We start from the raw sequence: 16,628 nt of genomic DNA, 5'->3' as shown, positions 1-16,628 counted from the left end.
TAGCTAGCTATTACCCCCATAGCTCTCGTTTTTTATTTATTAATAAAATTTACAGATAAATTTCATTTTACTCACGTGGCCATGGAGCCTCGGTTGAGAACTGTTTCTCTAGGCTATACAAATGGATGTTTTTTTTTCCTCAGCCCATGATACATAATAATTAATAGACTATCTGAATATTGTGCTGAGGTGAACTTGGGGGAACACCTCTGCATAATATCCAGAAAGTTTATTGATTTAATCTAGGCTATACAATTTTCAAAAACAGTGAAACTTTAATTGGACATCTACAGTTCCATTGCCCTCTGTCCAAGCTAAAGTGTCTGAGATATAGAGGTACATTACAGGGCTATGGCTACTAATACACCAAACTACAACTCTGGCCATATTACTATATTACAATTTACTGCCATTAATAAGATGGGTTGGAAATGAAGGCACTATCTATCAGTGGTCACCTCAAGCTCATTAGGGAAAATATCTTGTCTATATCCTCCCTCGGGTTTGAACCTGGGACCCTGACAGCAACCTTCATGGTGGTAGACGAACATAACAAAATGCCACTCTAGCTGGTTTCATTAAAAACAATACAGGAAGAATTTATCCAAGTTGACAGGTTTTACTGTATAATTACTGGCTGTTTTTAAAATAAAAAAGTTTCCCCAGCAGCTTTAATAGAACAATCACAAAATTCATCTACAAACAATGAAGCTCTACATTCTGGAGATCTTATTGAATAAAATTCCTCTCTCTCCATATTTTATTCATGCCATGCTGCTGGACGTTACATTACTGAGCAAATAGTATGCACTTCTTCAATCGCTGTCTTCTCCATCACCTTCTTCTTGTCTTGTTTTTAATTTTGCTTCAAGTTCTCTTGCAGGATTAAAAATACCCTGAGTCTGTTGGGCACAAACAAAGCACCGAGTACTTTTGCGATGATGCTCCAATGCACACTTTTCACAGAAGTAATGCTTACACTTTGTGACCACAGGTCTCTTGAACGATTCTCGACAAATGAAACACCTGAAAGGGAATTCCTCATCGTCTGAATCAATTTCGTACCTCTGTGTGTCTTCTTCCCCATATGTGTGGTTGGCCATCTCCATTTCCAGCTGCCACCCAAACTTATAATCTGATCTATCGTGCATGAACTTGCAGCTGTCTCCAAAACCACAGAAGCCAGTCTCTTTGTAATCTTTACATATATCGGGCTGATAGTCCCACCTGACAGTAGATCTGATGTTGTCTGGAGCCCTGATGGGTCCTTTTCTAACCATACCACTCGAGGCTTTGCCCTGGGCAGTCTCTTTAGGCTTTATAAATTTGACATAGTTATTTATACCCCTGTACGTCTTGTCATCGTCCTTTCCTCTCAAATCATCGCTTATTTTTTCAGACCTCTCGAATATAGACTGGGCATCTCTATCTTTCTCTGTTTCTGTTTCGAGGTATAATGTTGCGCCCATGTCAGATGGACCAGCTGGAGCACTTGATTTGGAAGACTTGTAGCTTACGCCAACGTGTTCTTTATCGCTGTCGCTGTCAGAAGAAACATTTTCGTGCTTTCTATCTTTGACAGTCTTTGTGCTTTGTATCATTGGATTCACCAAATGAAGTTTCTTTTCTTTATGAAAAACTCTAGTCTCATCCTCGCTGCTCGATTCGCTACTACTCTGACGACGTTTTCTGAAGTTCCCTTTTCTCGAAGATTTCATCTTGGTATCCATCTGTCAGATAATCACAAAAACTTTGCTATGATCAAATACAGTTCATCTGCTATCGCCAAGTACTTTATAAGATCAACAATCTGCTGTAGAAAGAAAACCTGTAAAGAAATATGAAAAAAAGGTGAAAATAAGAAAATTTCACGACAAAAGGAAGATGGAAAATTTTTTTAAGCTAATAAACCCTGAGGATGATGTCACTCTCTGCTATCCATACAAAGGTTTTAAACAGCTGGTTGATGCAAAAATATATTTTGGACAGGGAGAAAATTCAACTGCCCCTGCGGGGAATTGAAGCCACGTCCTTTCACTTCCTGGGTGAACACCTTAGAGCACTAGACCACAGAGGCAACGGTAATCCTAGGATAAGTCACCATCTGGTGGCATTGTTAGCAATTGTGAGCTTTGGCCTGAGTTAGGTCTGACTGTCTATGTATGGGTCCCGTTCAGTGCACACGAGCTCCAAGGAAGGATTGAGATATTCGTTGCCTCTGTGGTCTAGTGCGTTCCTCCAGAAAGTGAAAGGACATGGGTTAGATTCCCCGCAGGGGCAGTTTTCGCTCTTCCCAAAATATATCTTCACATCAGCCAGGGGGTAAAAACCTTTGTAACAACAAACTATTTCAACCTGTGCAACTTTTGATTTTTAGAAATATGAATCTACGTTATGTAATAAATCACTGTTATAAATATGAACTCTTCTTCCTTACTCATTTTCAATAGATCCCCCTCCCACCCCAAAATTTCAACTTAAGGCTCGTTATATTTTCATGATAAGACAAGAAAAAAAAAATTCAAAACATCACAATCAGCTATATCAATTAGCATGAGTTTAGGTTACACCTATAGCGTGTACTGCTAAAATTGAGACCAGACAAAGAAATTAAGGCAGAAGAAAATTTCTTCAGCTAAGCAACCCCCCCCCCCACACCAAAAAAAGTTCTTAACATGTTTTATACTCTTATAGATAATAGACGCACAAAAATAAAATTCTGAAAATTTAGTGTTGCATTCAGATTCTAATTTAGTGATCAAATACAGGGTACACTGGAAACCTTTAGGTGCCACTGGCATACACAGAGGGGGTGGGGCATTCCCCAATTGAGCAAAGATTCTAGTGCTCAAAACGTTTTAGTAAAAAACAAACTCTTCCTCTCAATTTCCCCCCTCATTCCCAGAAAAGCCTGTGAACATCTATGGATGTTAGTAACAATATTTTAGTTGCAACAGCGACCTGACATTGGTCAATCTCAAAAATCTAGCTTTCAACCAAATTAACGCTTAGAAGTCAAGCACATTTCTTTTGCCCAAGTAACCAACCAAACACAGAAAATGTTAGGCGACAATATAAATTATCAATTTTCATGTTGCCATGGCAACCCGGTGACTGGGATTTGTCTGGACCTGCAATTAGCTTATGATTTTGTTTTCCTTAGATAAAAATCTCATATAAGAGAACCCAATGCAAAAGCGCATTTAAATCCATGACAATCGATCCTTGCTCACATGGCAGCACACAGGTTCAACAGGTCAACCCTATTTCTTATGAAGTTGACTCGTCCTCTCAACCCATGCACATGAGCTTTATCTTGTTTCAGTGACTGAGCTTAAGGTTGTCATACCTCAGGAATTTGCAAGATGGAGATGCATCTTGATGAGACAAAATCCCACAATACACACCATCTCACTCAGTGGACCATTCAAATTATTTTGTAAAGAGGTTCAATATCAGAGGATTTAACGGCGGGCGCAACATGGCCCTGATTTCTAAAGGGGCCGAAAAAACACAAGCTTCACTTTTTTTTCTAATTTAGCGGAAACCAATATTTTCTTTTGCACCAGGAGCCCCGACTGACTTTAATCCGCCACTGTTCAATATTCATGTTGAAAATTGCGGCCGTGTTAATGACACAGTTCTCATCTTTTTTTTTGCAATGCATGTTTTTGAAAGATTTTCAAAACACGTCTTGAATTATTGGCAGCGAAAGTACATTTTGGCTGACCATATCAATGGTGAGTATGTATCTGGAATAACCAAAATAAAGAAATAGGAGATCAAAGGACTCGTATACTAAAACTCGTATGGCTAAAACTATCTCAGGAAGAGCAGCAGCATATGTAGTAGCGAATGATCATAAGATCATGGCGTGCTGGAGTAGTAAGCTACAATGTATCTTCCAAGCTGAATTACTTGCACTATTATATATGGCACCTATGAAAGCTCAAGAACTCCAAAAAGCAACTATAATCTATAGTGATAGCCTTTCCAGTATATACACAACACTGAACCTGATGCTCATCCATACCATGACTGGGGATATTCTGCGGGTCCTCCAGAAGGGCCCATGGATTCACATATCTTGGATCAAAGCCCACGTGGGTGAGTGGGGGAATGAAGAAGCAGATGCAATGGGAAAAAGCAGCGACAATCAATGGCACATAATCGATCAAACATTATTACTAACATAGCAAAACAAAAGGCAAGGGAAAAAATACTCAATCTATAGCGAACCCGATGGAATGATGCAACAACCGAAAGAACAGTCCACAAAATACTACTAAATGTTTTGAACAAAGCAAAAAACTGGAGCAGAGAACTCATATTTTTTACAACTAATCATGGACGTTTTCCAAATTACCTTTACCGCTTCAAAAAATGAGGAACAGATTACTGATGAAAACCACGTCAACTGCCTATACTACTACGTCTTTGGGACATAGAGTTAGTATTCTAGGGTAAAATGTACTGCGGGTCACTTAAGTGATTGATAAATATGATGCGAGTTACTAAAGTGATCTGAGAATGTGCAGCTTAGTTTATTCTTACAAAATTAAGTTTGAGATCACAGGCCACATTAGATGACTCTGAGGGATTTATGGTTGAGTTGATCATGGGTGGAAGCAGGGTTCGAGCTGCCAATCGCCAAATATTTCATTTCCCGAATAAATGAAAGATCAAATTCGTCATATCGCGAGTGTCCATTCAGTCTCTTTATGCTTGAATTGGTCACTTGATGCAGTCGTTTTCGAATTCGCATTTAATGAGGCATCAAATCAAGTTCTCTCGCATTTGGCTACAACTTTTTCCATGTGATTAACCGAATTGCTACAATTGATAAAAAGTCAGGGAGAACCGCTGTATAGATCAAGTAATAAATTAATGCAATATTATCAATGTAATCATTACGTCTAATATAATCAATTGTATAATTATCATAACATTTGACGCTATATATATAGACATAGATAGCAAACTTTCAGTTGGTTTTATTTCCTTCAGAATAGGGGGGGGGGGGGGTTGTTCCCAACAGCGGCCAGATTTTCTCGGTCCCGTTGGTGGCCGTTGTTGGGAGGTTTTGCTGTATTTCCTCTTTCAACTGTTCATTCAAGTAAAGATTTTGGCGACCATAACAACATACACATACAAAATCGATATTACATATCGATAATTTCGTTTGATGAAAACACGCGCGTTTGTTTTTTTATAAACGAATTGTCATTTTATACCTTTTAGTTGTTGATGAACAGCTGGAACCCGAGCCACGCGAAAAAGTAGAAAAACAAAATGATGGGGATGGTCACTGGCAACAACAGCGTGTAATACAACCAGTCCTCCATGACGCGAACAATGAAATGCTCGATTTGATGAAACAGCACAGTATGGATTGCTCTTTCAGTATTTCATTCATTATCTGGAGGGGGGGGGGAAACAAAAAAATATTCATTAAGCCACCTGTAAACACCTCTGAATGGCGCGAGCCAATGTAAACAAATGGCTTGGTGACTGGGTATTAAAGGTCGAATAAGCTCTCTTTTCCCCGACGACGAAACGTTTTTCGTTTCACAGATTTAACTGCCATCTCGCGAAAAACATTTTATAACTATGGGAGATACCTTGACCATATTTTTCCAGAAATGGGGATAAATTTTGGTGTTGAATAAGGGGAATCACCAGTTGTCGCCAAAAATAATGCGAAAGCCAGCAAAATCTGCCAATGGCCGCAAATGAAACACCGCTGTAAATCTCAGTAAATCAAAATTGATTTTCCTGAAAAAAAAAAGTCAGATTTTCTAAACATGCGTAATAATTAAAATTATTATTTTTAATAATATGATTATAATTATTAATAATCATCATTCAATGCGCAACAGTCGAAATTGTCGCACTGATATGAAATATTGGCGAAATATATTGCTCAGGCTCTTGTATGCGAGTCATTTTCGTGCACGAATCTAATCAGCTACAGTGAAACCTAGGTATAACGGTACTGTGTGGGACCAAGAAGAAATATCGCTTTAAAGGGATTATCGTTATATTGAGAGAGGCAATATTATCATTACATGTCTTCAAATTTATGCTGTTGCTGTCATCTTTTTTTTTAAATCGGAATAGTTAGTACCTTTAAGAAAATGCGCTTTTATGTACTTATTCGCCGCAAAAAATTTTAATTAATAAGTTGATTAGTAAAATTCAGTTAGTTGTATTGCTCCAGTTAAAGTTTGTTTACCGCGCTGCGCTTTCGTGTCGTGTACAGGAAGTATCAATGCAGTAGAACCTCACGATAACGGACACTCATGGCAGGGCCGCAACTGGGATTTATGCCGCCCGGGGCAGACATTATTTTGCCACCCCCCCCCCCACCCACAACTTTAAAATTCGATAATTTCATAAGGATCATCGTTCCCACCTAAAATTGCCACCCCAAAATTCACTTCGCCTTGGGGGGGGGGGGAAGTTGCTCCTCCCCCCCCCCCCCCCAGTCACGGCTCTGCCCATGGGACCAAAAATATTGTCCGCTAATGGAGAAATACGATATAAAATGTGGAAATGTGTTTATACGACGTTTGAATTCGGTCGCATTTAGTTTCTATGTGTGTATATGTGTTACTGTAAAAGTGATACACCGGTGGGTGAAGAAAGTTTGATTAAATTTCACTATCACGTTTATCGGCGATTATGCATAATTCCCAAATAAAGTTGCAAAGCCTGATGAATATATAAAATTTTATAATCTTTCTTCTTTTAATTAAATCAATCAATTATTTTTACCCGTACATGATTACCCGATATGCACTACACTCATATTTTGCAATAAAAATTAAGTTAAATTTAAATAAGTGTAGAGAAGATAAAACCATTGATAACATTATCATTTTTGTAATGTTGGCTTTCTTCACACGTATCAACAAACGAAACTAACATTACCATTTGAATTCACCATCCTGGACTACAGTTACGCTCAGTTAATTAAGTCATTGTTTTTGACGATTTATCGTATTTACCAACACGAGCTTGGACTAAGCATAATCTTAGTTGAAGATGACAAATTCTCGGTTTATAACCAAAAATTAAAAAATTAGAGTTAAAAAAAAATAGTTTTCCTGATCTTACTGTTCGCTATCGAGAGTGTCCGCTAACGGGGAGTGAAATATACTAAAGCCCTATGGGGCCATTCAAGTATTACGTAAGCAGATTTTCAGCCGTTTTTGACCTCCCCCCCCCCCCCAGCAATATTTCGTCGGCAGCTTAGAATATTTCATATCTTTAAAAAGGGGTGGTTGATGACGTAAGCAACCTTCAACCCTCCCCCCCCCTCCTTGTCAACAAAAGTCAGCAAATCCGAAACTCCCCCCCCCCTCCTCCCCGATGCTGACGTAATACTTGAATGACCCCTATTCCACGGGAGCGGCGATCACAGAAGAGTGTCCGTTATGGGAGGCTCCACTGTACCGATTATTTTCTTGGCGCTTTTGGTGACCATGTGGTGCAAAATACCATTCAGAGACGCATTCAGAAGAACGAAAACAAGTGAAGTTAAAATCGAATTCAAAACGATTTTGAGAAAATTATTAAAAAATGCCGTTTTTTTGCAGTGGTTTAAATATATAATCATAATGTAATAATTTAAAACATAAATAAACATTTTAAATTATTAGATATATTAAAAAAATTTATTTAAATTCTAAAATATATATAGTTACACAGTCAACCCTCGGTTTAGGAACGTCTAGGTTTGCGAAAAATTAGGTTTTTCGAACAACACAAAATGATCGTTTTACGAACTATTGGTTTACGAACACTCAAGTCTCAAAAACATGCAAAGCGGACTAAATCCAAATTGAAGATATCTGTGGCCACATGCCAATTTTGATTTTTTTTGGCAAAAGAGGCTGAATCATTAAATTCCATCAAAGTAAAGCTCCCGCTCCCAAACATGACTTCTGTTCTCCATCCCATGCGTGGACATGGGTGATCATTTTAAACTTTATGAAGCTCCACACAAAATTTTTTTGTATATGTAAATTAATATGTAAGAAAACATTTAATTAACACCCAAAGAATTCTGAAGATATTATTTTTAATACCCCTACATTGCATAGTTATTATTGACAAAGCTTGGCAGTAAGTGTCTTACAGAATTTGGCTGGCTTCAAGGAAATAACAAATAACACAACTATGAATTACATTCGATCACTTTTTTTTGTGAGATAAGTTAGTCCGGTGGTTCTCAATCGCTGGTGCCTGGACCCCCAAGGGGTCCACGACATAATTGTAGAATTACAAAAGATATTATCGCTATGTTGAAAAAAAATTATTTAAAAAGAAAAGTATTAATTAAATTACCTCGCAAAAGCACTGCTGCAACGTTGGTAAACTGGAATAGTAATACTGTTATGAGATTTGACTAAAATTCTACTTGTGTGTGACATCTTTCGGTAGGAGTATGAAACATTGCTTTAATTCTTTTGAAGTTGATTAGATGTTAGATACATGGCATGGCTATATCGCATCACATTTACTAGTAGTATTTCACCAAACACCAACTCTGGCCATATCGCAATTTACTGTCGTTAATGAGATGCGTTGGAAATGAAAGCGCTGTCTATCGGTGGTCGACTCAAGCTCGTTAGGGGAATTATCTTATCTATATCCTCCCTTGGGTTTGAACCTGGAACCGTGATAGCATTTTATCACCACGCCACTCGGACACATTAACTAGTACTCGACAGAATGTCCTTCATTGTTTGAGAACATTCTCGCTGTTAAATGGCTGTAGTTTCAGCTACTATAAATCGGGGATCCATTGCAGACACCAGGTTATCCGAAGTTCAATGACAAAAAGTAGGGATTCATGGCAGACATGGCTGTAGCTAGACATTCCCGTGTCCTCTGCAAGAATTTGAATTTAGGCCCCTTCTGGCCCATTTAGGCCCATTCTAGGCCCTCCTTCCAAGCTAGACCAATTACAACATTATTCAGATGCCAGAAAAAATTTAGAGAAAAAAAAGTATTTCAACCCTTGCCAGTGTAATCTGAAAATATAATTTTGAAGAATAATTTTTGACTTCACTGCAAAATTTTAAGCGGTATTTCTATAAAAGAGGCGTATTTTTTTATTTATCAATGAGGAATAATTCTATTGAAAAAAAAAATTACCTAAAACTTGAAGGAGTATATTCACTCCTCAACAAAATTTGGAGGAGTGAAATGGAATTTTGACGCGTATTGGCAAACACTGGCCGGGCACAGATACTAGAATCGAAAATTTATTCTACCGCCCGGGGCTGATATTCATTTTGGCAACCCCCCTCCCCCCTCGTGACTTTGATGATGCCCATCCAGGGCCGCAATCAGAAACGAAAATTCACTCAGTTGCCCGGAGGCAAGCGTCCATTTTGGTGCCCCCCCCCTCCCTGTAATTTGGAAAGGAAAAACGTTAAACTCTTCACTCTTCTAGCTCCCATAACAACAGATCTCCCCCGAGCCCCCCCCCCCCCCCCAGTTGCGGCCCTGGTTTCAGTAAATAATAAACATATGGCAGTGAAATAAATACAGACACACATGGTGTAACATAAGGGTTCTCAACCTTTAGGCGAATGCGGGACACTTCATCGGCTGGAAACATTTTGCGGGCCACTTAAGTGATAACGTAATGTGCCGTGGGCCAATTATTATTTAATGTGGAACTACACGCGGGCAGCTGAAGTGATCTGAAATTGTGCCGCGAGTTACTTGAGCTGTCTGGGAATGTGCCACGAGGCACGTAAGTGGTCTGGGAATGTGCTGCGAGTCACTTTCACTTCAGTAATCTAGAACAGTGCTCCAGGTCACTTGGTGATCTGCTTATGCAGGGCTTAGTTCATTTATACAAAATTAAATTTTGTATAAATGATGAGGTCGCGGCCATCATATGGAATTTTTGTGGAACCATAACTAAAGCAAATTCTTGAAGAATGTAAGAAACCAAAATGTCTGAAATGTCGAATGTCTGAAACAATTCGACGGACCATTTGTGTCCCGTATTACAGGACATTCGTTTAATTTTGGTTCCGATTTTTTTATATAATAAAAACTGGATTTCTCTAATATTTACCAAGGGGTTATGAATCCACAGTGTTTTCATAATATATATATAAATTATATTATGATAATTATTCGAATAATATTCATCTCAGACATTTTTCAGGTTCAACGTTTGTTTTTTCGCAATTTGTCAACAATTACTGTGCCTACTTCTGGCAATTGGTAATGTCCCGTATTTCAGCCAATTTAAGACCCCAGTTTAACGGACCTAATACGGGACACGAGTGGTCCATCGAATTATTTCAGACATTCTACTCATCTTTGTGTTCAGAAAAGTTGAAAAATGTTGATATACACAGACTCAGTAACGATTTCGAAACTAAAAATGCAATATTATGGCAAAAGATGGCAGCAGCGTTTTGCGATTCTCTCGGTGTCAAATATTTTCAATTAAAGAGAACAATACAAAAAACTGTATCTTTATAAGGTCTCTTTTCTCGAGAACATTTCCATAATAAAAATGAAAGAAAAATTCGTAGTTTCTTGGAAGGCGGATTTTACGAAACGATTATTTTTCTATCACATTAAACACGATATAAGAATTATCTTATACGTATTCATATACATCTCTTTATCAAATAATTATTTCTAACTTAACATTATTTTTCTTTTGTCATTTTAATAAAATGATTGGCGGACCACATCGAAAAGCCTCGCCGGCCATGCTCTTTGAAAAATCCTGCTGAATAAGATATATCTGTAGTACTCCTATCGTACTATGAATGGCTCCCCATCCCGGAGCAGGGCCCCTCCCCGTTAAAAAGTCTCGCCATACAGCGCAACAGGCCTACACAACGGTAAAATCTTCATTCATTACACTTCAATCACTAGAACTTGTCCAAGTTTTGACGACTTTCCTTCCCTAAAGCAGAATGTTTTGCATTGGGCTGTAACGAGCCTTCAGCTGACTGGAAATGTTTTGTGGTAAACATTCCCAAGCCGATCTTCCTGTTAAAACGTCTCACCACCGACAGCAACAGGCCTATAACAATACAATTATTCAATCAGTTCTTTAGTTCTAAGTTTCTAACTTTCCTCACAGTTAGAAAAATAGATAGTAGATGGCAGCACTACACATAACAAGCATCACGCAGAAAAAAACTTTGCGTTAGGTTCACAACACGGAGACGCACATCCAACATTCACAATTCGTTAGAAGTTCCGCAGAGAAATATGGACGAGGTGCATGTGTGGTTTAATAGTACTAGCAGCAGGAGCCCTTAGGATGGGAATTTTGGTGGGCCTGTAGCCAGACTTTTTACGGGCCTCTACATAATGAATTTACAATGTGAAAAATCCAGAAATGGCAAGAATAATCTTGGGCCACCGCGCTGGAGACACCTATCAGGCCCCCCCCCCCTTGCGGAGAGAAATGTTACTATCTGTAGTAGGCCTACCCCCTCTCGAAATGGTTTTCAAGTGTTTGGAAAGTTTGATGAATAACAGGAATTTTTGCCCTTCGGATGTATTTTCTCATAGGCTACTGCTCTATCTCCAGATCCCTTACAGACACATTGTCTAAAACTGCGACACATGATACGTTACATGAGTGCTTCGGTAGCAATTACTGTACAATGAAAAATTTCCATGTCCAGACACACGATGTTTGCATGATCATTGTATTATAGGCTCTGGTATGTGTTTATTTATTCAGTTAGTGCATGCTCTTGTTTAGGTTCGTAGACCAGTCAACCAGAAAAGTTCAATGACATGTGCTTTGTGGTCCAATCCCCCCCCCCCCTCTCTCTCTCAACAGTGTGTGCGTATGTATATTCGTACCCGATCCTCCTCCCACCTGAAAATATATATATATATATTTTTTTTTTATTTTCATCAAGCAAACGATGAAAACTATTGTTTGCAATTCATAGAGAAAAAAAAAAGTTTTTCTTTTATCTGGCTGCGTGCTTTTCTTCACTGTTTGTGTGTATACGCCTATTCCGTAAACTGGAAGTGGGAGGAGTAAAGTCATGGGAATAAAAGGTTTGTTGGAGATGACTCAAAGGGAACGTGCACATATCTAAATGCAAAACACAGCAAAGTTCTCGTAGGGTTAAAAGAGATTTGAATACGCAAAGACGAGAACGATTCCAGAGTGATTGGAGACGTTTTGAGGTTTATCGGATTTACTAACGGCTACCAAGTTCAGATTACTCTATTGGAATCAGTCTACAAAAAAAAAAAAAACCCGTTAGATTCCAGTTTATTTCCCAAATTATCCTGCAGCATATAAAAGTTCTGTATCGGAGGTTTAATGTCTCATAAACGTTTCAGAAACGGGAAAATTGAAATCTATTTTTGTCTGGGATTGCTCTCCATTAACACTAGTAGTGTAGTCAGATTACTAATGTTAATGAGGTAGTAGGCTGCCAACATTTGATTTATGAAAGCACTACCAATTTAAATATTGATTAATTGAGTAAAAAATTCATTTTGATGTGATTAAAAAAAAAAAGACATGCCGGAGATCTGTAAAAATACAGTACTACTAATTGTTCAACATTTTTAAAATGTAATACTGCACATAATTTCTGTCTTTAGCTTATTTTCAGTGTTTCTAGACTAAGGAAGATGCATTTTCTCAGGGCCTACCAAGTAAATCGACTCCCATGAGCTTCCCTGTTCGATGCTACTCAGTACGAGCTGGATGAAGAAGATTAGAAATTGTTTGTATATATGATATATAGTTGGGTGTGTGCTTGTGTAAGAGGTGCGTTAATATAAAATATAATAAAATATGCAGCCGCAACTGTGCCCAGGGAGCTAGTATAAATTAAATCAAGTAGAATCAATTAAGAAAATATGAATTCAATAACTTGTGTGGCTCACAAGAATCGGAAGTTGGAGAGCTAGGCCAAGTCCGAAGGAGCCGGGAAATCTCTATCAGAAGTTATAATCTACAGAAAAACCACCGACGCTGTTATTGCCCGCGTAAAGAACTCACACACACGCACACACGCGCGCGCGAGAGCACGATGTTTTTTGGATTTTTCGGGATAAAACCCTTCAGACTGATGATATTGTCTAGAGAAGAACCCGTTATGTTGTTCTCATATTTATTACTACTACTACTTTTAATGGTTCATGCACCTCGTACACATTCCTCTATGGTATTTCTAACGAACTGGTACATGCCGTAATGTGCGTGTGCTTGTTGTGAACATAACGTGAAGATTGTTTCTGTGCGATGCTTGTTATGTGTAGTGACGCCATCTCTATCATGTGTTTTTCTAACTACGAGTTAAGTATAGTGATTGAATAATTGTATTGTTGTAGGTCTGTTTTTCTCTCTGTGACGAGACTGTGACGGAAAGACCGGCTCGTATTTGCGCCTCGAAGTTGGCAACCACAGAAAATCAACTTAAGCTGACCACCACTGGGACAACGGTGGGGTTTCAACCCGGGTCCCATATTTAATACTTTCTTTCTCTCAAACCGAGCGCAACTCAGGTCTATCACCATCTACGGGTGATTTACTACCTAGTGAGTTGTGCCGGAAGTGCAACTGTGTATGTACCTAACAGTCTGAATGCGTATGTAGTGTTGTGTTTGATTTTTCAGTGCTGCTATCTATATTTCAGAAGTGAAGAGAGTGGTGTGCTATGATTGAATTTCATTCGTAATGTTTGTAGGTATGTTGCTCTCTGAGGAGAGACTTTTTAAAGGGGAGATCGGCTCGCATTCGCGCCTTGAAGTTGGGAGCCACAGAAAACCAACTTGGTCTAATGACTGACTTATACATAATGGTTTTGCTTTTGAGGGCGGAGCGTGAGTAACAGACTGTGTTGAGAAGGCCTACAGCCATCGCAGCTCAAACTTTCGCCTCATGAATGTGAGCTTTAAAATAAAGCTTTTCATCCAAAATAACACCGAGACATTTTGTCTGAGATTTGGGTTGTAGTGTCGTGTTTGTTCCCCGCCGTGATAGTGATGTTAAGGAGAGTTGCCTCCTTGCGTGTGTGAAAACCATGTCAAGTTACAAATCAGTCAGTCATTTTTAGTTTTGTTCAAAAAAGTATTCAACAGGAATGATATACTGCACTTAATTGGAAAAATTGAAAACTGTCTATTGTTAATATTGATTTCATTATTTCAATTCTTATACAACACTTAATTGAACAGAACCAACTCACAATCGTGATCAGAAATGACTTTGCAGAACGCCCTCTACAATGTACGCATGAGTGGGTGGTGAAACTCATATTTTTGATATTTTATTAATGTCTATAATTTTTTTTAAGCTTTGCTCGGCAGTTAAAATCATCCGAACCATGCAGATAATCAACACGACACTAATAAATTATAACACAAAAACTCAAGCATACTCTGTTTTTGCTTCAAAATATGGAAGGCGAATTGCAGCACTAAGAGTGCACGAAACACTGACAATATACCGTATATATTCGTGTATATAAGCCCACCCCAAAAAATCCCTTGCATTTTAGAGGAAAGAAAAATTGTTATATTTTCATGCAAAATGAATAGCTTATAACTTTTTAATCCGTTTCTTCTGTCTCCAAGCTCATGGTAACCTATCAGATCATCATGGGGGTGCGGTATCTTCGTTTTTATCCTCATCTGGGCTGTCATCGCCATTGTCACTTTGAAAGAGGATATCATCTTCAGTTCCGTCCATCGCATTGTTGATGCAACACTTTTTGAAGGATCGGATGATAATTTCGGCGGAAACACAGAATTCCACGCCTCATGTACCCATTAGCACACTAGGCCAATGTCAGGTTTCTTTAAGGCACCACTTTTTGTAGTTTCTTTATTGTCGGATCAATTCGATCCACAAATTCCATAAATAGTCTTTCACAGGCTTGTGGATGCTCACATCTAAAAGCTGTACAATCAACGTTAGCCCACCTGGTATCAAAGCCAATGATGTTTTCGATTTCTTTGCCTCGGCTTTGACATTATCGGTTCTGTGGGGTTTCAACATATCCCATACCAATAATGCCGGTTTCTCGAACACTGCTACAAAAATGACTACTTATTGCGGGGGTATATATATTTTCTCATCAAAAACTGACCCGAGTATAAGCCGACTAACTAAGGTTTTATAAAAGTAAAAAATAAAATTGATTTTCCATCTGTGTCTGTGTGTGTATGATGTCTATACAAATCTACAATGTTTGACCGATCGTCACAAATTTTGAGTATACGAGTCAAAAAGGAACCGACTTGAACAATAGACTTTAAAAGTTCGTCAGAGCTGGACAAGTGACCGAAACGGGCATAAACTGTCGGGCAACAATGGTTTAAAGACCTCTACAATGACTTTCGGAATGTTCTACTTGGTTCCTAAAATATGAGTTTCAGACATGTTTGCTCCTTTACAATGGTTTGTAGCTTTTCAATTGCTCCCAGTGAAGGAGAAAACTTGGTCAGCGCCGATTATCAAGAATCCATTTTTTTTTTGCATTGTAAAATGGAAAATTATTTCATGAAAAAAAATCATTATAAGATAAAAAATCACGTATGATTCAAGTTTCATATAAATTGAAAAATAATAAGAATTTTCCTTTTTCATATTATTTTCATTAGGAATAATTAGATATTGGGAGTGATTACAGAAAAAATATTGATTAGTCATTGTGTAAACAGCGTGCGAGTTTGCACGAGAAACTGAGCTTCTATTGATCACTATTTCTCGTGAAGTTCGAAGCGTTGCAGCAATTAAACATGACTGAAACCCTGAATCGGATTAAAGATTTGAAGATTAATTTTCAAATTAAGCTGTAATTTAGAATGAAGAAAAAATCATATGAGCCTGTGGTGGCTTTGTATCGTTGGTCACCGGAGTTTAATTTATGTTAATGTAGTCATCGAATCGGAAAAATATTTCGAATGACGTTTCCTTCGAAAAACAGTGGAAGCTGGACTATCCTGCTCTCGGGACTATCTGGCCTCCGTACCATCTGGACTTGCCTCTTGGCGTTATGATGTCGCCAAATTTCGTCAAGTTTATTGGCACTTCGGCAATATTTGCAGAGGAATGCGTTAATTTTCATTTTTACATAAGATAATAGCTATTTACAGGCGAAAAATGACATAATAAATGATAAATAAGAACTATGTACATAATTTTCGCTACAATATTTATATTGTTGGTTTCTTTTTCCTGTAATAAATTTTTAAAAGTATACTACAGTATACTTAAAAACTATTTAAATTACGTAAATGTTACTGCCAAAGCCCGAAGTGCGACCACTTTGCGAATTGGCCGACAGTTTTGGCAAAAGTCAGATTTTCAGAAATGATTCGAGCTTTGGCCGGCGAATTCGTGAAGTGGCCAGAGATCCCTGGCCAAATTTCGATGTGCTGATGTAAGAGGGTCCGGTAGGCGCCAAACAATTTTTTTCATCGCCAACGTGTGATGACACATCGCTACATATAGTAGGTGTATTGAAAATGCTTTACGTGACGGGGGGGGGGGGGGAGAGAAATTTGTGAAGAAAAACTATAAAAATAATAATATAGTTTTTCCCTTCAAATTTTGAAGGGGAAATTGATTACCGCATTGTGATTGC

General features: G+C 38.3%; 1 protein-coding gene across 1 annotated transcript; it reads right to left on the bottom strand.

Moving 5' to 3' along the window:
• Positions 1 to 653: 653 nt before the first annotated feature.
• mdlc (RING finger protein mdlc) lies at positions 654 to 5,513 on the bottom strand. Its single transcript, XM_089243975.1, has 2 exons — positions 5,235 to 5,513; positions 654 to 1,828 (listed from the first exon to the last, which is right to left on the bottom strand). The coding sequence occupies exon 2, from the start codon at positions 1,728 to 1,730 to the stop codon at positions 816 to 818; it is 915 nt and encodes a 304-aa protein (XP_089100101.1). The 5' UTR covers positions 1,731 to 1,828; positions 5,235 to 5,513; the 3' UTR covers positions 654 to 815.
• Between the last annotated feature and the right edge of the window lie 11,115 nt (positions 5,514 to 16,628).

This window comes from Pholcus phalangioides, unplaced genomic scaffold, assembly GCF_987345545.1.
Source record: "Pholcus phalangioides strain wild (caught in Gottingen) unplaced genomic scaffold, Ppha-v1.0 ptg000015l_1, whole genome shotgun sequence".
In the NCBI taxonomy this organism is placed as follows: domain Eukaryota; kingdom Metazoa; phylum Arthropoda; class Arachnida; order Araneae; family Pholcidae; genus Pholcus; species Pholcus phalangioides.
Note: the sequence above shows the minus strand (reverse complement) of the source record. Positions and strands in the feature narration are given on the sequence as shown.